The 27,418-nt window shown below is 44.3% G+C and overlaps 1 protein-coding gene across 3 annotated transcripts in view; it reads right to left on the bottom strand.

Annotated features, from left to right (window-relative positions):
• Positions 1-27,418, bottom strand: part of TUBGCP3 (tubulin gamma complex associated protein 3) — a 151,348-nt gene that overhangs the window by 47,826 nt on the left and 76,104 nt on the right. For 2 of the 3 annotated variants that reach the window (XM_040425207.1, XM_040425210.1), the window contains 5 exons: positions 19,125-19,193; positions 17,416-17,548; positions 16,823-16,989; positions 8,346-8,456; positions 174-282 (listed from right to left, as the gene is read on the bottom strand). In XM_040425207.1, coding sequence (XP_040281141.1) covers positions 174-282; positions 8,346-8,456; positions 16,823-16,989; positions 17,416-17,548; positions 19,125-19,193 — 589 coding nt within the window. The remainder of the gene's footprint in view (positions 1-173; positions 283-8,345; positions 8,457-16,822; positions 16,990-17,415; positions 17,549-19,124; positions 19,194-27,418) is intronic. The other variant, XM_040425208.1, reaches the window with a different exon arrangement.

Genomic DNA, 27,418 nt, shown 5'->3' with positions numbered 1-27,418 from the left:
TAAAAGCATTTTCCCTACCACAAGCAGAAGTAATATGGGTAGCATTCATTCAAGTGTTTTAGAATCTCTAGAATTCTACCACTATTCACATACAGTCACTAAATACTAGGAATACAAAACACATTACATACAGTTTGAGAACCTGACCCGCTGCTCTCCTATTTTTGACTTACCATCTTTGGGGGACTCAGCTGTTTTAGTTACTGCCATCATCTTAGCAGTTGGTGTTTGATCATGGCATACCTGATGCAGAAAGTTAATGGATTTTCCAATCAGAAGAACCTGAAAACATATTAAAAGCAATAAACATGCTGAATATTGCCATTGGGTCTAAAAATTAAAAACTATATTATCTAACCTCACACTACGTGTCATTCACATTTCTATTGTGACTAAACAGCAGTGCCGAATCTGTTGCTTAGGTTCTGCAGGGGTGTATGTCATCTTTATGAGAAAAAGAGCACTGGATGCACACACAAACTAGTATATACACACACACACACTATATATATATATATATATATATATATATACACACACACATACACACAGTATCTCACAAAAGGTATATTTTATTATAGATTATTATTATTATAACACTGAAGATCTGACACTTTGATACAATGTAAAGTACCGTAGACAGTGTACAGCTTGTATAGCCGTGTAAATTTGGTGTGCCCTCAAAATAACTCAACATAACAAAAGTGAGTACACCCCTAAGTGAAAATGGCCAAATTGTGCCAATTAGCCATTTTCCATCCCCGGTGTAATGTGACTCTTTAGTGTTACAAGGTTTCAGCTATGATTGGGGAGCAGGTGTAGTGGTCACTGGAAGTTCAACATGGCAAAGAACTCTCTGCGGATCTGAAAAAAAAAACTGATGCTCTACATAAAGATGGCCTAGCCTATGAGAAGATTGCCAACGCCCTGAAACCGAGCTGCAGCACGGTGGCCAAGACCATACAGCGGATTAACAAGACAGGTTCCACTGAGAACAGGCCTCTGCCTGGTCGACCAAAGAAGTTGAGTGCACGTGCTCAGTGTCATATCCAGAGGTTGTCTTTTCAGAATAGACATATGAGTGCTAAGGGTCAGCCTGTCAGTGCTCAGGCCATACGCCACACACTGCATCAAATTGGTCTGCATGGAGGTCGTCCCAGAAGAAAGCTCTTCTAAAAATGGTGCACAGGAAAGATCGCAAACAGTTTGCTGAAGACAAGCAGACTAAGGACATGGATTACTGGAACCATGTCCTATGGTCTGATGAGACCAAGATAAACTTATTTGGTTCAGATGGTGTTAAGTGTGTGTGGTGACAACCAGGTTAGGACTACAAAGACAAGTGTGTCTTACCTACAGTCAAGCATGGTGGTGGGAATGTCATGGTTTGGGGCTGCATGAGTGCTGCCGCCTGTGTGGAGCTACAGCTCATTGAGAGAACCATGAATGCCATAATAGTTTGGTATACGGTCCGCATACGGGGAAAAAAAAAAAAAGTTTGTGTGCAAGAGGCCTAAGGGTCCATTCACACGTATGTAGTATATTGCAGATCCGCAATACACCTGGCCAGCATCCCCACAGAACTGCCTATTCTTGTCCGCAAATGCGGACAAGAATAGGACGTGTTCTATTTTTTTCCCAGAGCCGCGGACCGGAAGATCGGGGGGCGCTCCGGAAATGTGGACAGCACACTGTGTGCTGTCCGCATCCATTCCTGCCCCCATAGAGAATGAATGCGGAACGGATGCGGACCCATTATACAGAAGTGTGAATGGACCCTAAAGGTGTTGGACTGGCCAATCATGTCTCCAGACCTAAAACCTATTGAGCATCTGTGGGGCATCCTCAAACAGAAAGTGGAGGAGCGCAAGGTCTCTAAAATCCACCAGCTCTGTGTTGTCGTCATGGAGGAGTGGAAGAGGATTCCTGTGGCAACCTGTGAAGCTCTAGTGAACTGCATGCCCAACAGAGTTAAGGCAGTGCTGGAAAAACAATAATTGCTCTTACCGGTAATTGTTTTTCTTGAAACCTATGACAGCACCCATGCGACTAGGACCTCCCATCCGGGACAGAAAACCTGAAGAGAAAAAGTGGTTCACACCCCCACCACACTCCAGTGATTATAATAAACCAAACTCCAGAGGCGTGCCAACCACCAAGCAAGAAGGATTAAAGGACAGAACACAACATGAATAGTGGAAAGAGGAGAATACATCCTCCAAATCTCCAAGGAAAAGGGGCTCTATCTAAATATATTCACAATTTAAAAAAAAAAAAAAATATTTTTTTTTATTATTAGGGAGGGAAATTTTTATGGAGCCGTCATGGGTTTAAAAAAACAAGGTCCTCTCTCAATGGTAGGGTCCACGGATGCTGTACTGCCAACCTTAGAAGATTCGAATACCAGGACCTCTTGGGCCACTTTGCCTCGGTTATCCTGATTGCTCCACTCTCTCTCTCTATTTTCTTCAATACTTGTGGGATGGGATGAGGCAAATTGGAGGGAAAGCGTACCCTAATTCTTGGCTCCAGTCCTCAGCTAGCCCATCCACTGCTGATGGGCTGTCCAAATGATTGAGGGAGAAAAATTTGTCTACCTTCCTGTTGGTTCTTGAGGAGAAAAGGTCCACTGTAGGAAGACAGTACCTCTGGACTATCTGTAAAAAAAAAAATAACTTCTTTGTTTAGACACCATTCGCCCTGTTTTATGGAAACTGGACTGAGGAAGTCCGCTATAACATTCTCCTTCCCCTTCAGATGTACCGCTGCAAGGAAAAGCATTCTTCTCTCTGCTATACAAAAGATCTCCTGGCATAGATGTAGGAGGGAAGAGACTCTCGTTCCTCCTTGACGGTTTATGTAGCCCACCACTGTTGAATTGTCCGAATAGAACACAATCTTTCTGTTTATTATTTCCGGAAGCGCCACTGTCAGTGCCCTCTCTACTGCTTTTAACTCCTTGAAATTGGAGGATGCTTTCCTCGTATTCAGATGCCACCACTCTTGCCAGTATCTGTTTTGGGAGTGGGCTCCCCAACCCCAAGGGCTGGCGTCTGTAGTAATTATGGTCTGGTCTGGAAATGTCCATGGCACTCCTGCTGATAGATCTTCTGGTATCATCCACCACAACAGGGAGCATCTTGCCTTTGAGGAAAGGTGGAATTTTTGACTTAAAGAATATGGGGAGCCGTCCCAGGATCTTAGGATGTCCGCTTGAAGATCTCTGGAGTGGATCTGTGCATAAGATACTGCTGGGATTGCTGATATCAGATGTCCTAGCACTGCCATCGCTTCCCTGAAAGTACAGTGGTAGGACAGAAAGACTGACCCTATTTGCTTCATAATCGCCTCTCTCCTTTCAAGGGGAAGAAAACTTTTTTGTAAACAAGAGTCCAACTGAATTCCCCAAAAACGCAAACTTGAGAAGGAATCAGATTTGATTTTTTCCAATTGATTATCCATCCTACATGTCCTAAAGTGAAGCAGAGGTATTTCATGTCTTTTTATAGACCTTCTTTTGAGATGATCAAAAAATCGTCCAGATAGGGCACCAGAGTAATTCCTGACTGTCTTAGAAAGGCCGCTAATTCTGCTACCACTTTGGTGAAGAGTCTTGGAGCCTGTGCTACACCAAAGGGAAGCGCCCTGTACTGGAGATGCAGCAACTTTCCCTGAACCCAAACTGCGGTTCTTAAAAACTTTTGGGAGGAGGAATGGATTGGGACGTGGCAATACGCGTCCTCCAGATCCAGGCTTGCCATCGAGCAATCCTGGAAAAGTAGGCTCACAGTTGTTATTATCGTCTCCATTCAAAATTTCTTGTAGACCAGAAATTTGTTCAGTCTCTTCAGATTTAAAATAACCCTGAACGTACCATTTGGTTTCTTCACCAAAAATAAAGGGGAATAGAACCCTTTGCCCCTCTCCCGTCTTGGGAACTGAACAAACCTCCCTTGTCTAAGAGGGAAAAAAATCTCTGATTCCAAAGCTTTCCTTTTTTCCAGATTTTTGGGTCGAACTGGAATTCCTTTTGTTTATTATACTTAGGATCCATTTGTTCTGAGAAATGGACCCCTAGGCTGGGAAGAACTGAGACAGTCTTCCTCCTACCTGACTTCTGGCATCATTGGGATTTGTCTTTTGATCTGTTTTCCTGGGTTTTAAACAAAAACCCACCAGATCTTCACAAGGGAGAGAGAAAAGTCTAGACTTGAACCCTGAATCCCCTTTCCATGATCTTAGCCAAATAGCATGCCTTGCTGCATTTGACATAGCCGCTGCTCTGGCAGAAAAACAGACCACGTCAGTAGAAGTGTCTGCAAGAAAGTCTGCTGCCCTGAGGAAAGTTGGGAGGGAGGATAGTAAGTCCTCTCTAGGGGTTTTGTCTCTGATACGGGATTCTAGTTGACCTAACCATAGCCTTAATGACCCAGGAGGCGGCAATGGCCGGTCTGAGATTTGTAGAGGCATTCCCAATTACGCTTAAGATAAACATCTGCTCTTTTATCTAAAGGGTCTCCTAAACAGCCTAAATCATCAAATGGAAGAGTCGATTTTTTTGGCTATTTTGGCTACAGGAGCATCTACAGCAGGAGCTCTGTCCTATACGCCCGCCACTGACTCTTCAAATTATTATTTTCTTTTAACAGAATTTGGCATAAAAAAATTTCTGTCAGGGTTTTTCCATTCTTTTCTAATCAATGCTTCTATGTTCTTATGAACGGAAAAAACTCCATGGCGCTTAGGGCCAAGGCCCTCAAAAACTTGGTCGGCAATAGTCTTAGGCTGTTTTACGTCCTCCAACTGCATCGTGGCTTTTACGGCTTTTAATAGGGGCTCAGTATCTTAGGTAGAAATAACGCTTTCCCCGCTGAATCCTCATCTGAAGACATAAAATCAGACAATAACTCCTGACCTGATTCTATGTCTTCGTCTTCACCAGAAAGATCAGAAGCAGAGTCCATGTTATAGGTACGCCTTTCCGGTGATTTCTGATGGCCCCAACTGAAAAGGACTTAATGGAGGACTTCACTTCAGATCGTACTAAGGCCTTAATGGTTTTAGAAAAGATATGGTATTCTTCCATAACTAACTTATCTATACAAGCTTGACATAGTGGTTTAGCATATGCAGCTGACAACGCTACACTACATCCTCCACATTACTTATGTTTAGTTTTGCCGGAAGATTTCTTAGGTGTTTTTGCTACCTAACAAAACAAAAAACGCCCTAAATTATTAATAGAGGGATAGAATAAGAGTCAAGCTTCCCCACTCCTCAGGTCCAATACTGGGCTTGTGGGCCTCGAAGGTTCCAAGGGATCGGCACATCCACCATCACCTGGTTCCAACATCTTAGTGGAGACTCCAGATCCTGCACAGCACTGTGTGCGTACCACGGCTGGCTGTCCCCTCCTGCTACCAACTTGTTACGCGCCTCGGCTCCTTTTAACAGTATGCCCAACAGAAAAACCTAATCCATGAGGTCGGCAAGCCCCTCCCCTTCCTGTAAGCGCCGCCGGGAGAGATTTAATGCCCCGGAAGAAGCTGCCCCGGCACGCATGCGCAGAGCGCATCAGAGCACTCTCTGCCATCTTAGAAGTGGGACAGTGGCCGCCGCACTATCATGGACCGGGAGCCGCCTGAACACAGCCACAGCGGCTCCCCTATGAGTCTTTGGGAGGAGGCAGGAGCAGGACAGGCTTAGGCGACAGCTCCCACTGGAGACTTACGCCGCCAGGGGTAGGCCCCGTTACGGTGTTGTAGACCTGGACCTCCCCCAGCCCTCCGAGGTGAGAACCTAAAAAGAAAAAAAGGGAACTCCTCAGGTACCTCCTATCCGGAGGACAGGAAACCTGAACTGAGGTGTGGTGGGGGTGTGAACCATTTTATCTCTTTATGTTTCCTGTCCCAGATGGGAGGTCCTAGGTAATGCGTGTGGGGAAATAATAGTGGCCACACAAAATATTGACAATTTGAGCACATTTTGGCCATTTTCACTTAGGGGTGTACTCACTTTGGTGCCAGCGGTTTAGACATTAATGGCTGTGTGGAGTTATTTTGAGGCCACAACAAATTGACTCTGTTATACAACTTGTACACTGACTACTTTACATTGTATCAATGTCAGATCTTCAGTTTTGTCCCATGAAAAGATTAAATATTTACAGAAATGTGAGGGGTGTACTCACTTTTGTGAGATACTGTATGTGCAACTGTAGGAACAGGAGCATCAAGCAGTTTGAAGATGTCTTATAGCCTTTAGCTTTAACTTGTTTGTCTATCATTTTCTTTCTAATCTCCTGAGACAACTCTCCCTTTAGCTCTCTATGGTCCATGTCTAGTGTGGTACACATCAATATACCAAACAGTACAGTGACTACTTTTAACCCTTTAAATAGGTAGACTGACTGATTACAAGTTTTAAGACACCTGTGATGCTAAATACAGAACACACCTTAGTTTAGAATTTCCCTATGGTCAATTTTAAATCTTTTCTAGGGGTACTGTCTGTCAGTAGATTTGTAGCTATGAAACTGGCTGACCTGTTACATGTGCACTTGGCAGCTGAAGGGCTCTGTGTTGGTCCCATGTTCATATGTGTCCGCATTGCTGAGAAAAATGAAGTTTTAATATATGCAACTAAGCGTCTAGGAGCAACGGGGGCGTTGCCATTACACCTAGAGGCTCTGCTTTCTCTGTGACTGTTGCGCCCTCTGCACTTTGATTGACAAGACCAAGCAGTGAAAACGTGATCACGCCTGCCTGGCCCTGTTAATCGAACTGCAGAGAACATAGTTGCAGAGAGAGCTGAGCCTCTAGGAGCAATAGCAACACCCTCATTGCAATGCAGACACATATGAACATGGGACCAACACTGATGCCTTCAGCTGCCAAGCGCACATGTAACAGGTCAGCCAGTTTCATAGGTACAAATCTGCTGACAGATGTCCTTTAACTTAAGGGTACCATCATTTTTGTCCAGGTTACTTTGTTTTTTTTAATTATTTTTCAAGATTGGAGCTTCATTGTATAGAAATTAAATATGTGACATCAGAGTGCAGCATAAAAATAAAGGGGGTCATTTATAAAGTCTGCTACACCATTTTTGTGGCATAAAACAGTTTGCAAGTCTGCATGCGACATTTGTGAAAATGTAGGTCACAATTTCAGATTAGAACACCTTTAAGTCTCATTTATGATGAGACTTTTTAAAAAGTCACATCTCCACGCCAGGCAACCCCCTGATGTACTTTTACAGACATAGCCGTACATTACATTGCACCAAACTTATTATTGTGTGCCATTTCCTAAATTTGGCGCAACCTACCAAAGAGAGACTTAAAACGGACACTAAAACCACCGCAAATGATACATTCTCCAGTGTACAAGATTTCGGTGGACCAATTTCGGGGTAAATCCACATTAGAGAAAGAAATATAATAAAAATGACTTTAAACAAGGCCTGGTTATCGGTGCCAGACTAGCCAAGGTGAGATTTTCAGAGGGTTCTGGGGTTCTTGTGCAACCAATAATAGTACAAGTGAAAGGGGATTCTGTGGACCTAAACAACTACTCAAGGAAAGAGGTCAGAGGAGGATGTCAAGAATCTCTCAAAAGATGCACAGTCAAATAAGCTGCAGCCGATCCAAATGTGGTGCTCCAACTAATGTGTTCAAATGCACAGATTGTCACGAAGTTGCATGGACAGGCCACTCTGGAACCTGGTCATCACTTCCAGAGGCCAGGAGGGGAGAGGTGCTGTGGGCTGAGCCACCACCATCTGTCTCCTTGGCTTATGCACAAATACAGTACTTGAATCTACCTACTACCTCATCTGCACATGCACAAGGCAACCGACTAGTTCTCGCCACCTCCCTGGTCCTGGGCTGCAGAAGTGACGTCCCCTTGCATAGATCAGACTGGAAACCTGGTAAAGGACATGAGAACAACAGGTGCAGGATTCTTCACAGATCAGTGTCACTTGGCCATGCAACGTACAGATGGTAAGTACATTGGAAGCCTTCTTCTTTAAGCAAGACATGATTAATTAAGGTGAGATGATGGGTTTGTGGGTCGTGGAAAATCCTTTTAATCTGAGCAAGTATCTCTGCGCGAGGTATAATGGACTGTTCAGAGCATGTCAGTACCTAATCTAATTTGTGCCAGCTGCAAGAACCTATTCTGTCTACATGGGCCAATAATCCTGCAGGACAATTTCAACACCCAGTGGAGCCCATCATGATGAACGGCTGCAGCTCTGAAGACCAAAGGAAGTCTAAAATGTTACTAGATGGTCATTCAGTGTACAGTATACACACAAGTATCAATAGAAATCCATTTTACCTTTCTAGACTGATCCATAGTGATGAAAGATGGAATCATAGATTTCCTCAGAGTGTATTTGTCATGCCAAAGTCTGTCTGTTTTCACCGTAGGGTCTGAAGCTACAAAAAACTAAAGACAGTACATGGTCATTCCATTTACTACTTCTAAACACAGGGGTTAGCTGCTCACACAGTGCCGGCAAATTCTTAATTTTTCAGAATTACAGATTTATTACATAAATATAGATCAATGAAGACTGTCATTTATGTTACAATTGAAGCTGGTCATAAACTATATAGACTTGCTGTTTAAGGTTGTCTATGATGGCCATTGTACTGGCTGACAATGCCGTATGTCGAAATACAAGCCGACAATCAATCTCTGCCTTGATCTGCAATCTTTTGATGGGATGCATATATGTCAGTTGACAATGAACCATTTTCCCAAGACAACCAAAAAAAGAAATCGAACATGTCGGATGAGATTTTTCCAGGTTCAAACATGATTGTTCACATCATGAAAAGGCTTTGTCAGACAGTTCTCACAGGGCTTAGTCTGAAATGGTCATTGCTATGGAGCCGTGGGTTCTGTACAGGTACAGGTACAGGTACTTCCAAAAAACAATACAATACCTCTGCCACGGATCTTGCTGCGAATCTGCAGCAAAATATACTGCATGTGCTAGATGCGGATTTTCTGGTAAATTTCACTGCAGATTTGACAATGAAAGTGGTGAAAACCGCAGCACATTCATTTTATCCCATTAGCCCTGTATTGTAATCCCGTTGCTGATTTTACCTGCACAAATCCCCCAAGTGTGAATTTGGAGCATTTTATTTTCTTAACCAAAGATAAATTAGCTTGATGTCCTTTCTAAAGAAACGATCTATAAAAACACTCCCTCAGCCATTGGTAACCGTTTCTTCAATTCATGCACAGTGCAGACCAAAGGAGGCACAAATCGCAAATTCCATTTGTACGCACTTCTACTACACAAGGAATATATTACTGGCAAGAAAGGATTTAAAAATGAAAATTGCTTTCTGAAAAGAAACATTAAAAATATAGAATTAATTACACTCTGCGAACAAAGTATCTGCACCTAGAAATCACAAAGAAACAACCACAGAGAGAAAAAAAAAAGAATATGGTCCTATCATTAGTGGAAGAAAAGAACAAAGGCAATCAAGGTTATTATACGCTGATGTACTGATGCATTTCCTGCTCAAGGCTGTATGATTTTCATCATGACATGCAGAAAAATTCAAGAGCAAAAAAAAAGATAATCGTACTATGATTTCTCATTAATTATTGGGTAAATGCCAAGGACAAGTAAAATGTAAATAGCAGTCATTTTCGGGTGTTGTTGTCAGCAAGTAACTACCAACAAAATGGCCTTGCTGCTTCACGATTATGAGAAATGATTTACGCCCGAGAACATAAACTAGTTACCCAGAGCGTGCCTGCATGTCATGAAAACGACCTGCCTGTTACCCAGAGCGTACTGACACCTAAAGGAGAAATCTACCTGCCATACAGTCAAGTGGCACAGACCATTATGCTAAGGGATCATTCAGACGGCCGTATGCTGTCCGCAAAAATGCAGATCCATTTTTTTCGCGGACAGTTCAGCTTGTCCGCAAAAAAACGGATTGCATTCCTGTTTTTTTGCTGACCCATAGACTTCAATGGGGCCATGTCTTAATTTTCACTGATAAGTATAGGACATGTTTCATCTGTTTTGCTGAGCCATGGAATGGAAGAAAAGGGCCCCATAGAAGTGAATAGGGCAGCATCTAATCCGCAAAAAAATAAAACGGATCTGCATTTTTGCGGACAGCATACGGCCATCTGAATGAGCCCTAAAGCAGAAAACAGCATTTTTCACTACACTTTTTTCCATTAGACCTTCTAATCAAAGTCCAGGTCCCATTCTAGCAAGCGCTGAGATGTTGTCTTCTAGGGACCTTTGGGGAAATGGAAAAACAAGAGACCTGAATGGTTACTTTAAGTACACTTTATTAAAAGGAATACTTCAGATATTGAAGGATAAGTCATCAATATCAGATCTGTGGGGCGTGAACCTTGGCACCCCCCACTAATCAGTTATTGGAGGAGGCTTTGGCATTCCAGTGACAGCTGTGCCCTCCGTGAAGCTTACCAAGCACAGCCCCATTCTTTTGAATGGGACAGAGCTGCGCTGAAGGCCACGTGACCAATGAACATAATGTCACTGGCCCAGGAGGTGGCTAAGGCGCTCACCAAACCACTGAGGGCTCTTGGATCAGCAGGGGTGCAGGAAGTTAGACCCCAGCAATCTGATATTGGTGACCTATCCTGAAGATATCAGAATGTTGGGAACAGCTTTTTGAGAAGTCAATGGCGCTTGTATGAGTGTCGTGGCCTACTCGTGGCTTACCAAGCAAACCGCCGTACATTGTATAGTGGCTGTGCTAAGTATCGCGCTTAGCCCCATTCACTTTAAGGGTCCATTCACACGTCCGTTTTTTCTTTCCTGATCTGTTCCGTTTTTTCAGGAACAGATCAGGACCAGATCTGGACCCATTCATTTTCAATGGGTCCTGGAAAAATTCGGACAGCACAATGTGTGCTGTCCGTTTCCGTTGTTCCGTTCCGCATGTCCGTTTAAATATAAAACATGTCCTATTCTTGTCCTGAAAAATCGGATCCTGGACCAATACAAAGTCAATGGATCCGCAAAAAACGGAAGACATTCGTATGTCATTACGTATGTCATCCGTTTTATGCGGATTCCGTTCCTGGAAATTAGGCTTCCTCCCCAGTATTAAATGTGCCCCCCTCCCTCTATATTCATTGGTGGCCAGTGCGGCAGTGCGGATTCCCAGTAAGTTTTCTACAGATCTGATTTTTCACTTCGTGAAAAACTCAGATCCGACAGTATATTCTAACACAGAGGCGTTCCCATGGTGATGGGGACGCTTCTAGTTAGAATATACTGAGAACGGTGTACATGACTGCCCCCTGCTGCCTGGCAGCACCCGATCTCTTACAGGGGGCTGTGATCTGCACAATTAACCCCTCAGGTGCTGCGCCTGAGGGGTTAATTGTGCATATCATAGCCCCCTATAAGAGATCAGGGGCTGCCAGGCAGCAGGGGGCAGACCCCCCTCCCTCTCCAGTATTAAATGTGCCCAGTGGGGCCTCACCTCTCCCCCCCCCCATCATCGGTGGCAGTGCGGATTCCCAGTATTAATAAATGTGCCCAGTGCGGTCTCACCTCTTCCCCCCCCCCCCCCCCCCCCCCATCATCGGTGGCAGTGCGGATTCCCAGTAATAATAAATGTGCCCAGTGCGGCCTCACCTCTCCCCCCCCCCCCCCCATCATCGGTGGCAGTGCGGATTCCCAGTAATAATAAATGTGCCCAGTGCGGCCTCACCTCTCCCCCCCCCCCCCCCCCCCCATCATCGGTGGCAGTGCGGATTCCCAGTATTAATAAATGTGCCCAGTGCTGTCTCACCTCTTCCCCCCCCCCCCCCCCCCCATCATCGGTGGCAGTGCGGATTCCCAGTAATAATAAATGTGCCCAGTGCGGTCACCTCTTCCCCCGACCCCCCCATCATTGGTGGCAGCGGAGAGTACCGATCGGAGTCCCAGTTTAAATCGCTGGGGCTCCGATCGGTTACCATGGCAGCAAAGACGCTATTGCAGTCTTGGCTGCCATGGTTACTTAGCAATAAATACAAGCATTATACTTACCTGCGACTGCGATGTGTGTCCGGCCGGGAGCTCCTCCTACTTGTAAGTGAAAGGTCTGTGCTGCGCATTGCCTATAGACCTGTCACTTACCAGTAGGAGGAGCTCCCGGCCGGACACACATCGCAGCTCGCAGTCGCAGGTAAGTATAATGCTTGTATTTATTGCTAAGTAACCATGGCAGCCAAGACTGCAATAGCGTCTTTGCTGCCATGGTAACCGATCGGAGCCCCAGCGATTTAAACTGGGACTCCGATCGGTACTCTCCGCTGCCACCAATGATGGGGGGGGGGGGAAGGAAGAGGTGAGACCGCACTGGGCACATTTATTATTACTGGGAATCCGCACTGCCACCGATGATGGGGGGGGGGCGGGAGAGGTGAGACCGCACTGGGCACATTTATTAATACTGGGAATCCGCACTGGCCACCGATGATGGGGGGGGGGGGGGGGGGAGAGAGGTGAGGCCGCACTGGGCACATTTAATACTGGGGAGGGAGGGGGGTCTGCCCCCTCCTGCCTGGCAGCACCTGATCTCTCACAGGGGGCTATGATTCGCACAATAATTGTGTGGATCACAGCCCCCTGTAAGAGATCGGGTGCTGCCAGGCAGCAGGGGGCAGTCATGGACACCGTTCTCAGACATACGGAAACATTTTCAGGAACAACGGATCCGCAAAAAACGGACCGAAAATCGGGATGTAGAACAAAACGGACGTGTGAATGTAGCCTAATGGGGCTCAGCTGCGCCTACACCACATGACTGATGAACATGTCATCACTGGCCTAGGAAAAGCTGAAAGAAGGCTGCGGCACTACTGCGAGTGCCAATGTCTTCTCGAACAGCTGATCGGCGGGGGTCCTAGTTGTCATTCCTCCACCGATCGGATACAGATTATACAAATTACAGTTGTTGCGATGCAAATTTTTTTATTTGATTTCTATACCATAAAAAAAGTATTGCGATACTCAATACCATTCGATACCACGCAAAAAAAATAAAACACCAAAAAAGCCACGTGCATTCCGCATTTTTAAAAATGGCGAATCGCGCAGCTTTTTTTTGGTTTGTTTTTCTGTTCCGGCGTTCACCGCATAGATTTTTAAATATTTTAATAGTTTGGACTTTTCGGACGTGGCAATATGTAATAGGTTTATTTGTTTATATATTTTATATGTAAAATTGGGAAAGGGGGCGATTTATACTTAATATTTTGGTGTGTGTTATTTTTTAAGGGTTCTTTCACACTTGCGTTGTTCTTTTCCGGCATAGAGTTCCGTCGCCGGGGCTCTATGCCGGAAAAATCCTGATCAGGATTATCCCAATGCATTCTGAATGGAGAGAAATCCGTTCAGGATGCATCAGGATGTCTTCAGTTCAGGACCGGAACGTTTTTTTGGCCGGAGAAAATACCGCAGCATGCTGCGCTTTTTGCTCCGGCCAAAAATCCTGAACACTTGCCGCAAGGCCGGATCCGGAATTAATGCCCATTGAAAGGCATTAATCCGGATCCAGCCTTAAGCTAAACGTCATTTCGGCGCACTACCGGATCCGACGTTTAGCTTTTTCTGAATGGTTACCATGGCTGCCAGGACGCTAAAGTCCCGTTTGCCATGGTAAAGTGTAGTGGGGAGCGGGGGAGCAGTATACTTACCGTCCGTGCGGCTCCCGGGGCGCTTCAGAGTGACGTCAGGGCGCCCCAAGCGCATGGATGACGTAATCGCATGGATCACGACATCCATGCGCATGGGGCGCTCTGACGTCATTCTGGAGCGCCCCGGGAGCCGCACGGACGGTAAGTATACTGCTCCCCGCTCCCCACTACTACTATGGCAGCCAGGACTTTAATAGTGTCCTGGCTGCCATAGTAACACTGAACGCATTTTGAAGACGGATCAGTCAAATGCTTTCAGTTCACTTGCGTTTTTCCGGATCCGGCGGGCACCTCCGGCAAATGGAGTACACGACGGATCCGGACAACGCAAGTGTGAAAGAGCCCTAACTTTTATTTATTTTTTTTTTTACTTTTTATTTAATAAATATTAGCCCCCTTAGGGGCCAGAACCTGGGATCTTTACATCTCTTGTCCTATTCACCCTGATAGAGCTCTATGAGGGTGAATAGGACTTCACACTCTCCCTGCTGCCCTGGGCATAGTACAGTTGTGGCCAAAAGTTTTGAGAATGACACAAATATTAGTTTTCACAAAGTTTGCTGCTAAACTGCTTTTAGATCTTTGTTTCAGTTGTTTCTGTGATGTAGTGAAATATAATTGCACGCACTTTATACGTTTCAAAGGCTTTTATCAACAATTACATGACATTTATGGAAAGAGTCAGTATTTGCAGTGTTGGCCCTTCTTTTTCAGGACCTCTGCAATTCGACTGGGCATGCTCTCAATTAACTTCTAGGCCAATTCCTGACTGATAGCAACCCATTCTTTCATAATCACTTCTTGGAGTTTGTCAGAATTAGTGGGTTTTCGTTTGTCCACCCGCCTCTTGAGGATTGACCACAAGTTCTCAATGGGATTAAGATCTGGGGAGTTAGTTATCACTTTTGCCTTATGGCACGGTGCTCCATCGTGCTGGAAAATGCATTGTTCTTCACCAAACTGTTGTTGGAAGAAGTTGCTGTTGGAGGGTGTTTTGGTACCATTCTTTATTCATGGCTGTGTTTTTGGGCAAAATTGTGAGTGAGCCCACTCCCTTGGATGAGAAGCAACCCCACACATGAATGGTCTCAGGATGCTTTACTGTTGGCATGACACAGGACTGATGGTAGCGCTCACCTTTTCTTCTCCGGACAAGCCTTTTTCCAGATGCCCCAAACAATCGGAAAGAGGCTTCATCGGAGAATATGACTTTGCCCCAGTCCTCAGCAGTCCATTCACCATACTTTGTGCAGAAGATCAATCTGTTCCTGATGTTTTTTTTGAGATAAGTGGCTTCTTTGCTGCCCTTCTTGACACCAGGCCAACTTCCAAAAGTCTTCGCCTTACTGTGCGTGCAGATGCGCTCACACCTGCCTGCTGCCATTCCTGAGCAAGCTCTGCACTGGTGGCACTCCGATCCCGCAGCTGAATCCTCTTTAGGAGACGATCCTGGCGCTTGCTGGACTTTCTTGGACGCCCTGAAGCCTTCTTAAGAAGAATTGAATTAATTTCCTTGAAGTTCTTGATGATCCTATAAATCGTTGATTGAGGTGCAATCTTAGTAGCCACAATATCCTTGCCTGTGAAGCCATTTTTATGCAACGCAATGATGGCTGCACGCGTTTCTTTGCAGGTCACCATGGTTAACAATGGAAGAACAATGATTTCAAGCATCACCCTCCTTTTAACATGTCAAGTCTGCCATTTTAACCCAATCAGCCTGACATAATGATCTCCAGCCTTGTGCTCGTCAACATTCTCACCTGAGTTAACAAGACAATTACTGAAATGATCTCAGCAGGTCCTTTAATGACAGCAATGAAATGCAGTGGAAAGGTTTTTTGGGGATTAAGTTAATTTTCATGGCAAAGAAGGACTATGCAATTCATCTGATCACTCTTCATAACATTCTGGAGTATATGCAAATTGCTATTATAAAAACTTATGCAGCAACTTTTCCAATTTCCAATATTTATGTAATTCTCAAAACTTTTGGCCACGACTGTACACACAGCAGCAGGGAGCTTACCATGGCAGCCAGGGCTTCAGTAGTGTCCTGGCTGCCATGGTAACCGATCGGAGCCCCAGGATTACACTGATGGGGCTCCGATCAGAAGCTGCCACTGCACCATCAATAAGAAGGAGAGGACCCTGTGGCCACTGCCACCAATGATTTTAATACTGGGGGGGGTTGAGCGCACTGCACCACCAATGATAATTAACCTTTAATACAGGAGGCGGGTGCCGGCAGCAGATCAGCGGCAGTTAACCCCTCAGGTGCCGCACCTGAGGGGTTAACTGCCGCTGATCGCAGCTCCCTGTCAGAGGAAGGGTGCCGGCACCTGCCTCCTGTATTAAAAGTTAAAGACCACCTTTCGTGGGTCCGGACTTTAAGTTATAAGGCTACATAGAGCGGCGTCCAGGGATCTCCCTGCGCTTACTATTATTCCTGGGCGCTGCTCTGTTCGCCCGCTGTGCCCCCGTTACCGTCTCCTCCTGCTCCATATGCTAATCACTACTATCGGAGAAATGGGCAGGAGACATCAGCGTCTCTTCTGGGCGTTTATTCTCCCTGGCTGTGACGTTCTGCGCTGCGATTGGACAGCGCTACAGCCAGGGAGAAGGAACGCCCAGGAGAGAAGTTAATGTCTCCTGCCCATTGCTCCAATAGTAGTAATTAGCATACAGAGAATGAGACTGTAACGGGGGCACAGCGGGCGAACGGCGCGGCGCCCAGGAATAATAGTAAGTGCAGGGAGATCCCTGGGCGCCGCTCTATGTAGCCTGCTAACTAAAAGTCCGGACCCATGAAAAGTCCTGCTATCATTGGTGGCGCAGTGCTATCATTGGTGGCAGCGGCAGCAGCAGCACAGGGGGGGGGGGGGGAGACTGCTTCTTTTTCCCCTGTGCTGCTGAGGGAACACGAGCGCGCTGACAGCTGCGCACTCATGTTCTGTGATACTAGACTGTGCAGCCCAGTATCGGAAAAATGCTACGATACCGGGACAAAAGTATCGATTGGGTATCGAAATTTCTATACCCGCAACAACCCTAATACAAACATGCACATACATATATGCATACTGTACATACACACACTTTACCTCATGGTACGTATCCTCCAACTCTCCGTCATATATCCAGCGGTATAGGAAATTCAGAATAGGGTGAGAAACTAAGACTAGAATGTGCTGCACCAAAGACCGCATGTATGGATCGCCAGTTTTAGTGTATGCGTGGACGGCAGACGCCAGCTCTCCTCCTTTTCTTCCTGTAAAAATATTAACAATTCTATAGGTCTACAATAAACAATTATTAAATTACAAATCATTCCACTAAAAGGCTACGATCACATTTTGCAGAAGCAAAATCCACCACATGCTGTGTGATAGAAACCCGCTGCGGTTTTTCAGTCTGGATGCCACAGACCCACTCACAATTTAGCCCCACTGAATGGAGCTACATTGTGAACAGACATCCGCTGTGCCTTTCAGCATCATTTGTCTGGACACCGCACCAACAATAGACATATGTCGGTGTCACAGTTTTAAATCATCAAGCTGTGCGAACGGCAGCACTGCCTCCCAATGAAAACAATGGGACACAGAACACAGACACCACTCGGCAGCGTTGCCAAGACAGCGACAAAATTCTGGCAGCATACAGCGATGCGTTTCAGGAGGTCATTTCATCTTACCTTGACAGTGATCAACAAGTGCTGCAAGAGTCTTCAATCTAATCTTGGGATCATAAGTCCACACCAGCAGACGTCTAAGAGTTAGACTAGTTTCAAGTCCTAAATTTACACCCTGGTCATCTTCAACCTGCAGCTTTATTTGAAAGAACACATGCTCAAACAATTACTGTCAATACAGATCAATGATGCATTTAAAAGGGACACTGCCATCAAAAGGGAGTATTTAAAATACCATATTCATAGTAAACAAATTATTTTTAGACTTTTTGCCTGTTTTTCATTTCAGTAGAACTACACCACTGAAAATGAAATACAAAATACTGTCCTTTGGTAGCAATCAACACAAATGATAAGAACTCCACTGTCAGTTTACTTCTGCTGTGAGAAGTTATCTGAAGGGTAATCCACATGATAAAACTAGGTGTAGAATTGTGATAACATCATGCCCGCTATATTGATCTCTTGATAGGACTACATAAAGATGTCCACCGAAAAAACATTGCATTGATAAGTGTATTGTGTGACGCTCTAACTGAGTCACTACAAGGGGCCCTCTTTGGTTGTGGTGATCTGATGAGGGAGACTGTTTGTCCAAAGAGGACAGAACAGAAAACAGAATACATGGAGCGACTTCAGAAAAATTATACACAGAAAACCATCCACCAAAGATTTTGATGGCAGTGTCCCTTTAGGCTACATGCACACGACCGTGGTGTGTTTTGCGGTCCACAAATCGCAGATCCGCAAAACATGGATGGCATCTGTGCGCGTTCCGCAATTTGCTGAACGGCACGGACAGCCTTCAATATAAATGCCTATTCTTGTCCGCAAAGCGCAGACAAGAATAGGACATGTTGTATATTTTTTGCGGGGCCACGGAACGGAGCAACGGATGCGGACAGCACACGGAGTGCTGTCCGCATCTTTTGCGACCCCATTGAAGTGAATGGGTCCGTATCTGAGCCGCCAAAACTGCAGCTCGGATGCGGACCAAAACAACGGCTGTGTGCATGAGGCCTTAAGCAAACAAAACACGATATTGAAATAAAGCCTGCATGCTTTAACAGTAAATTCTTAAGATGCTGGACATATATTTAGATTAGATGGTTAAAAAGGTGCACGACCGTAGTTCTGGGTCCGCACCCGTTCTGAAATTTTGAGGAATGGGTGCGGACCAATTCAATGGGGCCCAAAAATATGCGGACAGCACACCGTGTGCTGTCCGCATTCAAAGTTTCGTTCCTTGGCCCAGCAAAAAATATAGAACATGTCCTATTCTTGTCTGCAATCGTGAACAAGAAGAGACACGTCTATCCTAGGGCTGGTACTGGTTTTGTAACAAAATTGACTTTGACACATCGTACTGTGTTTAAGGGATACATGAAGGATAAATTACAGAATATTTTTACTTTTAGCATAGATTTCAACCAATGGCAAGTGCCTAGGCATGCATGCCCATGTTCTGGCTAGCAAGGCAGCACAAAAAAAAAAAAAAGGTTGAGAAGCCCTGCCCTAATATAGAATACAGAAAAATATAACAGAAAAAAATATATATACCGTAGTAAAAAGAACAGTATCCACAGAACATGTTGCAAGAAAAAAACTATTATGTAAGAAAATCTACGCTCCACAATCTGGAATCTTTGAAGAAATCTTATAACGTATAGTATTTGTCAGAATTAGGGGATTTTATATCCTTTGTACATTACCTGGGAATGTAGAACAGAGAGAAGTCGGTAATATTCCTTTAGCTCCTGATGCAAAGCAGCACAAAAACTCTGTTGAGAGAAGCACATGGCCATATTATAGTGTCAACTGGCCAACCACACAGAAGTCAGATACCAGAGTTTAGAGAGACAAAAAAAGAACAATTTTCAATATCAGGAATAAGTACCAATCAAACAGTACTGCAAAGCAACACTGCATTACCAGTGATCAGCTATGTCAAACTTCTGATGGAAGAAAAACAAAACAAATCCGGTCTTTATGGCCAAAGCAAACGTTTAACTCCTTAACCCCTTAAAGACTGGGACTATTTTCATTTTTACATTTTAGATTTTTCCTCCCAACGTTCCAATAAGCCATAACTTTTTTTATTTGTCCGTTCACATAGCCATACGAGGGCTTATTTTTTTGCAGGACAAGATGCATTTCATTTACCATGTCTTGGATTGGAAAACAGGAAAAAAATTATTTGTGGGGTTAAAAAAATAATAATAATAAAAAAAATCCGCCAAGGTTTTTGGGGTTTTGACATCACGGCATTCACTGTGCACTGAAACTTCCTTATTCTGCAGTTCAATACAATACCAAACATGAATAGTTTTCATTTGAATTAATTAAAAAATATAAATAAAAACCCTTACTCCACACATGAAGTACTGTGTACAGTTCTGGGCTCCTGTAAACAAGGCAGACATAGCAGAGCTGGAGAGGGTCCAGAGGAGGACAACTAAAGTAATAACTAGAATGGGGCAACTACAGTACCCTGAAAGATTATCAAAATTAGGGTTATTCACTTTAGAAAAAAGACGTCTGCGGTTGAGATCTAATTACTATGTATAAATATATCACGGGTCAGTATAGAGATCTATCCCATCATCTATTTATCCCCAGGACTGTGACTGTGACGAGGGGACATCCTCTGCGTCTGGAGGAAAGAAGGTTTGTACACAAACATAGAAGAGGATTCTTTACGGTAAGAGCAGTGAGACTATGGAACTCTCTGCCTGAGGAGATGGTGATGGTGAATTCACTAAAAGAGTTCAAGAAGGGCCTGGATGTATTTCTGGAGTGTAATAATATTACAGGCTATAGCTACTAGAGAGGGGTCGTTGATCCAGGGAGTTATTCTGATTGCCTGATTGGAGTCGGGAATTTTTTTATTCCCCTAAAGTGGGGAAAATTGGCTGCTACCTCACAGGTTTTCTTTTGCCTTCCTCTGGATCAACTTGCAGGATAACAGGCCGAACTGGATGGACAAATGTCTTTTTTCGGCCTTATGTACTATGTTAATGTTACTATGTTAAAAATATCAAAATCTTCTTTACAGCTCCATATTCTGACAGCCATAACTTTTTTAAATTTTGGTCTACCGATACAGCCGACACCCACTACTTTGGCATTAAGGGTGGCTTCAAATCACGTTTTATGTCTCTGTTTGACATACACGTTAGAAAGAAAAGGATACAAAAAAAAACGCAGCACACAATGTGCTTTTTTTTACAATGGAACTCGTGGTGAACAGACGCCACTGTATGGCATCAGTCTGAGGCATTCGTTAACGTATAAATTTTTTGCATACAGTACGCTAAATGGATGGGAAAAACATGTTGTGAAACTAGCCTTTGGCACAGGATTTTTTATTTATGCGTTTTAAAGTTGCTGTATTCCAAGACCCATAACTTTATTTTTCAGTCAATGTAGCCATATGTAGGCATGTTTTGAGGTACTTATCATACTTTTAATAGAACCATTTTGGGGTACATATAATTTATTGGTTAATCTTATGGTTAATGGTTAATCTTTTTGATAGGGGGGGCTGAATAGAAAAATGGGAGAGGTTATTGGATAAAATAAATAAATACAAGAGTAGAGGGGTTGTGACATAGCCTAACCCCTTCCCGCACAGAGCCGTAATAGTACCGTGCAGCGGAACGTAACTTACCGCCCAGCGCCGTACTATTACAGATGTATTGTAATGCATTGCAGAGGGGATCAGATCCACAAAAATTAAAGTCAGAAACAAAGTAAAAAGAAAAAAGTAAAAAAAACCTGTGTAAAAATAAAAGAAGCTATTTTTGTCACCTTACATCACATAAAGTGCAACACCAAGCAATCAAAAAGGCATATTTCCCCCAAAAAAATTATACCATTAAAATAGTCACCTCATCCCGCAAAAAATGAGCCCCTACATAAGAAAATTGCTAAAAATAAAAAAATAAAAAATATATAGCTCTCAGAACATGACACTAAAAGATAATTTTTTTTTGTTTCAAATATGCTATTATTGTGTTAAAGTGAAATAATAAAAAAATAAATATACATATTAGGTATCACCGCGTCCGTAACAACCTGCTTTATAAAAATATCACATGACCTAACCCCTCAGATGAACACCGTAAAAAAATAAATAATAAAAGGGCCAAAAAAGCAATTTTTTGTCAGCTTACATCACAAAAATTGGAACACCAAGCGATCAAAAAGACATATGCCCCCAAAACAGTAGCAATCAAACCATCACCTCATCCCGCAAAAAAGGAGACCCTACCTAAAACAATCGGTCAAAAAATAAAAAAAGCTATGGCTCTCAGATTAGAGACACTAAAACATCATTGTTTTTTGTCTCAAAAATGCTATTGTTGTGTAAAACTTAAATAAATAAGAAAAAGTATACATATTAGGTATTGCCAGGTCCGTAACGATTGGCTTTATAACAATATCACATGACCAAACCCCTCAGGTGAACGCTGGGAAAATAAATAAATAAAAACTGTGCCAAAATTAAAATTTTTTGGTCACCTTGCCCCGTAAAGTGTAATAATGAATGATCAAAAAATCATATGTACCCAAAAATGGTACCAATAAAAACCTCAACTCTTTCGGCAAAAAACGAGCCCCTGCACAAGACGATCGGTAGAAAAAAAAATAAAAAATAAGGCGTTCAGAAAATCGAGACACAAAAACATAATAAAAAATAAATAAATGCTTTATTATGTAAAACTGAAACAAAGAAAGACATATTTGATATCATTGCATCCGTAACAAGCTGCTCTATAAAAATAGCACATGATCTACCCAGTCAGATGCTGTAAAAAATAAATAAAAACGGTGCCAAAACAGGCATTTTTTGGTTACCTTGCGTCACAAAAAACGTAACAGAGCAATTAAAAATCATATGTATCCCAAAATAGTACAAATAAGACTGGCACCTTATCCCCTAGTTTCCAAAATGGGGTCACTTTTTGGGAGTTTCTACTGTAAGGGTGCATCAGGGGGGCTTAAAGTGGGACATGGCATCTAAAAACCAAGTCCAGCAAAATCTGCCTTCCAAAAACCATATGACGTTCCTTTCCTTCTGCGCCCTGCCGTGTGCCCTTACATCAGTTTACGACAACATGTGGGGTGTTTCTGCAAACCACAGAATCAGGGTAATAAATATTGAGTTTGGTTTGGCTGTTAACCCTCGATGCGTTAAAGAAAAAAATTGATTAAAATGGAAAATCTGCCAAAAAATCTCCATTTTCCTTTAATTCTTATGGAACACCTAAAGAGGCGGGGTTGAATCGTTTGAGTACTGCTTTGCATCACCCCCTGTGCTCTGCATACTTCCGCCTCCCCTTGATTGACAGGGATAAACATGCTGAGGGCAGAGCTGTGTCCTAGCATCTACATATCATATACTCTAGGTCACACACACTAATATTTCGTTGGACCGCCTTTAGCTTTGATTACGGCACGCATTTACTGTGGCATTGTTTCGATAAGCTTCTGCAATGTCACAAGATTTATTTCCATCCAGTGTTGCATTAATTTTTCACCAAGATCTTGCATTGATGATGGTAGACTCTGACTGCTGCGCAAAGCCTTCTCCAGCACATCCAAAAGATTCTCAATGGGGTTAAGGTCTGGACTCTGTGGTGGCCAATCCATGTGTGAAAATGATGTCTCATGATCCCTGAACCACTCTTTCACAATTTGAGCCTGATAAATCCTGGCATTGTCATCTAGGAATATGCTCGTGCCATCAGGGAATAAAAAAATCCATTGATGGAATAACCTGGTCCTTCAGTATGTTCAGGTAGTCAGCTAACCTCATTCTCGGAGCACATACTGTTGCTGAACCTAGACCTGACCAACTGCAGCAACCCCAGATCACAGAACTGCCCCCACAGGCTTGTACAGTAGGCACTAGGCATGATGGGTGCATCACTTCATCTGCCTCTCTTCTTACCCTGATGCACCCATCACTCTGGAACAGGGTAAAACTGGACTCAGACCACATGACCTTCTTCCATTGCTCCAGAGTCCAATCTTTATGCTCCCTAGCAAATTGAAGCCTTTTTTTTTTTTTTTGCCTCACTGATTAGTGGTTTTCTTATGGCTACACAGCTGTTCAGTCCCAATCCCTTGAGTTCCCTTCGCATTGTGCGTGTGGAAATGCTCTTACTTTCACTATTAAACATAGCCCTGAGTTCTACTGTTGTTTTTCTTCTAATTGATTTCACCAAACGTTAAAGTGATCGCCGATAACGATCATTCAGAATTTTTTTCCCTCCACATTTCTTCCTCTAATACGATGGGTCCCCACTATCCTTCCAGTTTTTAATAATGCGCTAGACAGTTCTTAATCCAATTTTAGTAGTTTCTGCAATCTCCTTAGATGTTTTCTCTGCTTGATGCATGCCAATGATTTGACCCTTCTGAAACAGATTAAAGGGTTTCTGTCACCCCACAAAACTCATTTTTTTTTTTTTGGATAGTTAGATTCCTTATAGGGCGATATAGGAGAATATAATAGTCTTACTTACTTTCATGCGGCCGATTCTTTATAAAACTTAGTTTTATAATATGTAAATGAGGGCTCTACCAGCAAGTAGGGCGTCTACTTGCTGGTAGCCGCAGCAGCAATCCGCCCCCTCGCCGTGTTGATTGACAGGGCCAGCCGGGATCTCCTCCTCCGGCCGGCCCTGTCAGTATTTCAAAAATCGCGCGCCTCTGGTCATTCGGCGCAGGCGCTCTGAGATGAGGAGGCTCGTCTCCTCAGCACTCCCTCAGTGCGCCTGCGCCGATGACGTCTTCTCTTTCGGTGATGTCATCGGCGCAGGCGCACTGAGGAGACGAGCCTCCTCATCTCAGAGCGCCTGCGCCGAATGACCAGAGGTGCGCGATTTTTGAATTACTGACAGGGCCGGCCGGAGGAGGAGATCCCGGCTGGCCCTGTCAATCAACACGGCGAGGGGGCGGATTGCTGCTGCGGCTACCAGCAAGTAGACGCCCTACTTGCTGGTAGAGCCCTCATTTACATATTATAAAACTTCGTTTTATAAAGAATCGGCCGCATGAAAGTAAGTAAGACTATTATATTCTCCTATATCGCCCTATAAGGAATCTAACTATCCAAAAAAAAAAAAAATTAGTTTTGTGGGGTGACAGAAACCCTTTAACAACTTTTCCAAGACCACGAGATGGTCCCTTTCAAAAAGGGTGTTGCGGATTGGGGCCGGATGCTTTCAGGGAAAATGGTGCGATTTTGACACTAAAACAAGTCAGTTTTCACTGCGATTGCGTTCCATGTTTGCGTTTTTTCCGCGCGGGTGCAAAACATTGTAATGCGTTTTGCACACACGTGAGAAAAATCGGCATCTTTGCTACCCGAACCCGGACTTCTTCACAGAAGTTCGGGTTTGGGTTAGGTGTTCTGTAGATTGTATTTTTTTCCCTTATAACATGGTTCTAAGGGAAAATAATAGCATTCTTAATACAGAATGCATAGTACAATAGGGCTGGAGGGGTTAAAAAAATAAATATATAATTTAACTCATCTTCATCTGTGAGGAATAGGACCCTTGATGACGTCACTGCGCTCATCACATGGTCCATCACATGATCTTTTACCATGGTGATGGATCGTGTGACGGACCATGTGATGAACGCAGTGACGTCATCAAAGGTCCTTTTCCTGTGCACAGCAAAGAAGACAGAAGAGAAGCCAGGCTGCGCGATCAAGTGGATTAAGGTGAGTTAAATTATTTTAAATTATTTTTTTTAACCCCTCCAGCCCTATTGTACTATGCATTCTGTATTAAGATTGCTATTATTTTCCCTTATAACCATGTTATAAGGGAAAAATAATAATGATCGGGTCCCCATCCCGATAGTCTCCTAGCAACCGTGCGTGAAAATCGCACCACATCCGCACTTGCTTGCGATTTTCACGCAGCTCCATTCACTTCTATGGGGCCTGCGTTGAGTGAAAAACGCAGAATATAGAACATGCTGTGATTTTCACGCAACGCACAAGTGATGCGTGAAAATCACCGCTCGTGTGCACAGTCCCATAGAAATGAATGGGTCCGGATTCAGTGCGGGTGCAATGCGTTCACGTCACGCATTGCACCCGCGCAGAAAACTCGCTCGTGTGAAAGGGGCCTAAGAAATGGGAAGCAACTCATTGCACCAGTCGGGGTTAAATAACTTGTTGCCGAGCGGGGCGTGGCTAACTGCCGTCATGGACGGTCGCATCTGAGAGCAGCTCTGTCTTCCACCAGCAATCCTGAGCCATCCTGTACTTACCGACTGTTGATTTTACCCTCAGCGAGGAAGTCTGAAGCTAATACTGAGCCCGGTTGCGCATCATGAGTCCCAGCAAGGCACAGTTAGCGGCGGAGCGGCTTAAGGAGTTCGCCAGGCAGGACTCCCAACATGGCGCCGCGGCCTCTTCACCATCCCGCACAGCGAGCACGCGGAGTCAGTCCTTGCAACAGCCTCCGACTGACACAGAGGACGCGCCAGAACTTACCCTGCAGACCTCTCACCAGCAGCTGATGGCGGCTATTACAGGTTGCCAGGTCTCCCTGACAGGGAAGATAGAGGAGGTCAGGGTGGATTTGGGCCTACTGCGGCATGACGTACAACAGCTGCGGGAGAGAGTTAAACTCACCGAAACCAGAGTGTCTGACCTGGAGGACATTACTACTCCCCTGCCGGCGAGAATTGCAGCCGTGGAGGCTTCTGTGGAGCTGTACCGCCAGAAATGCAATGACTTGGAGAATCGCGCGCGTCGCAATAATGTGCGCATCATAGGCATGCCTGAACGGGCGGAGGGCGCCGACCCCGCGGCTTTCCTGGAGGGGTGGTTCAAGGAGGTATTCCCGAACGCTACCTTCTCCACTGCTTACGCTGTTGAGAGAGCGCATCGTGTCCCGGCCAGACCGCTACCGCCGGGTGCCCCGCCAAGGCCTTTACTTGCCCGCATGTTAAATTGGCGCAACAGAGATCTTATCCTAGCGCAAGCCAGAGTCGCACAGGCTATTACTCTGGGCTCTGCGAATATATCTTTATACCCGGACTTTTCCGCTGACCTGCAAAAAAGAAGGGCTACCTTTGTCTCCATTAAAAGACGACTCCGCGAGATGAATTTCAAATACTCCATGGCATACCCTGCGCGTTTGAGGATCGTCGACGGCGAAAAATCGTTATTCTTCTCTACACCCGCCGAGGCGGAGGACTGGCTTTCTGGGAGACCTCGCCGTTCCCCTCCAAATTGATTTGGGAAATGGATGAAGATCCACTGTCATCAAAAGAGACTTAGGACATTCTACACAGAATATGTGACGCGGCTGTCCTATGTTCTTACTCCTCCATTTTACCTGGGTCCTCACTTGGTGATGTATTACCTCTTTTGTATCTGGACTCAGAGTTGTAGAGGGTTAATCACATACATATATACAGTGGGGGAAATAATTATTTGACCCCTCACTGATTTTGTAAGTTTGTCCAATGACAAAGAAATGAAAAGTTTCAGAACAGTATCATTTCAATGGTAGGTTTATTGTAACAGTGGCAGATAGCACATCAAAAGGAAAATCGAAAAAATAACTTTAAATAAAAGATAGCAACTGATTTGCATTTCATTGAGTGAAATAAGTATTTGAACCCTCTAACAAAAAAAGACTTAATACTTGGTGGAAAAACCCTTGTTTGCAAGCACAGAGGTCAAACGTTTCTTGTAATTGATGACCAAGTTTGCGCACATTTTAGGAGGAATGTTGGTCCACTCCTCTTTGCAGATCATCTCTAAATCCCTAAGGTTTCGAGGCTGTCTCTGTGCAACTCTGAGCTTGAGCTCCCTCCATAGGTTTTCGATTGGATTAAGGTCCGGAGACTGACTAGGCCACTCCATGACCTTAATGTGCTTCTTCTTGAGCCACTCCTTTGTTGCCTTTGCTGTATGTTTTGGGTCATTGTCGTGCTGGAACACCCATCCACGACCCATTTTCAG

Source organism: Bufo bufo, chromosome 3, assembly GCF_905171765.1.
Source record: "Bufo bufo chromosome 3, aBufBuf1.1, whole genome shotgun sequence".
Classification (NCBI taxonomy): Eukaryota; Metazoa; Chordata; class Amphibia; order Anura; family Bufonidae; genus Bufo; species Bufo bufo.
This window is presented reverse-complemented; position numbering and strand designations above follow the sequence as displayed.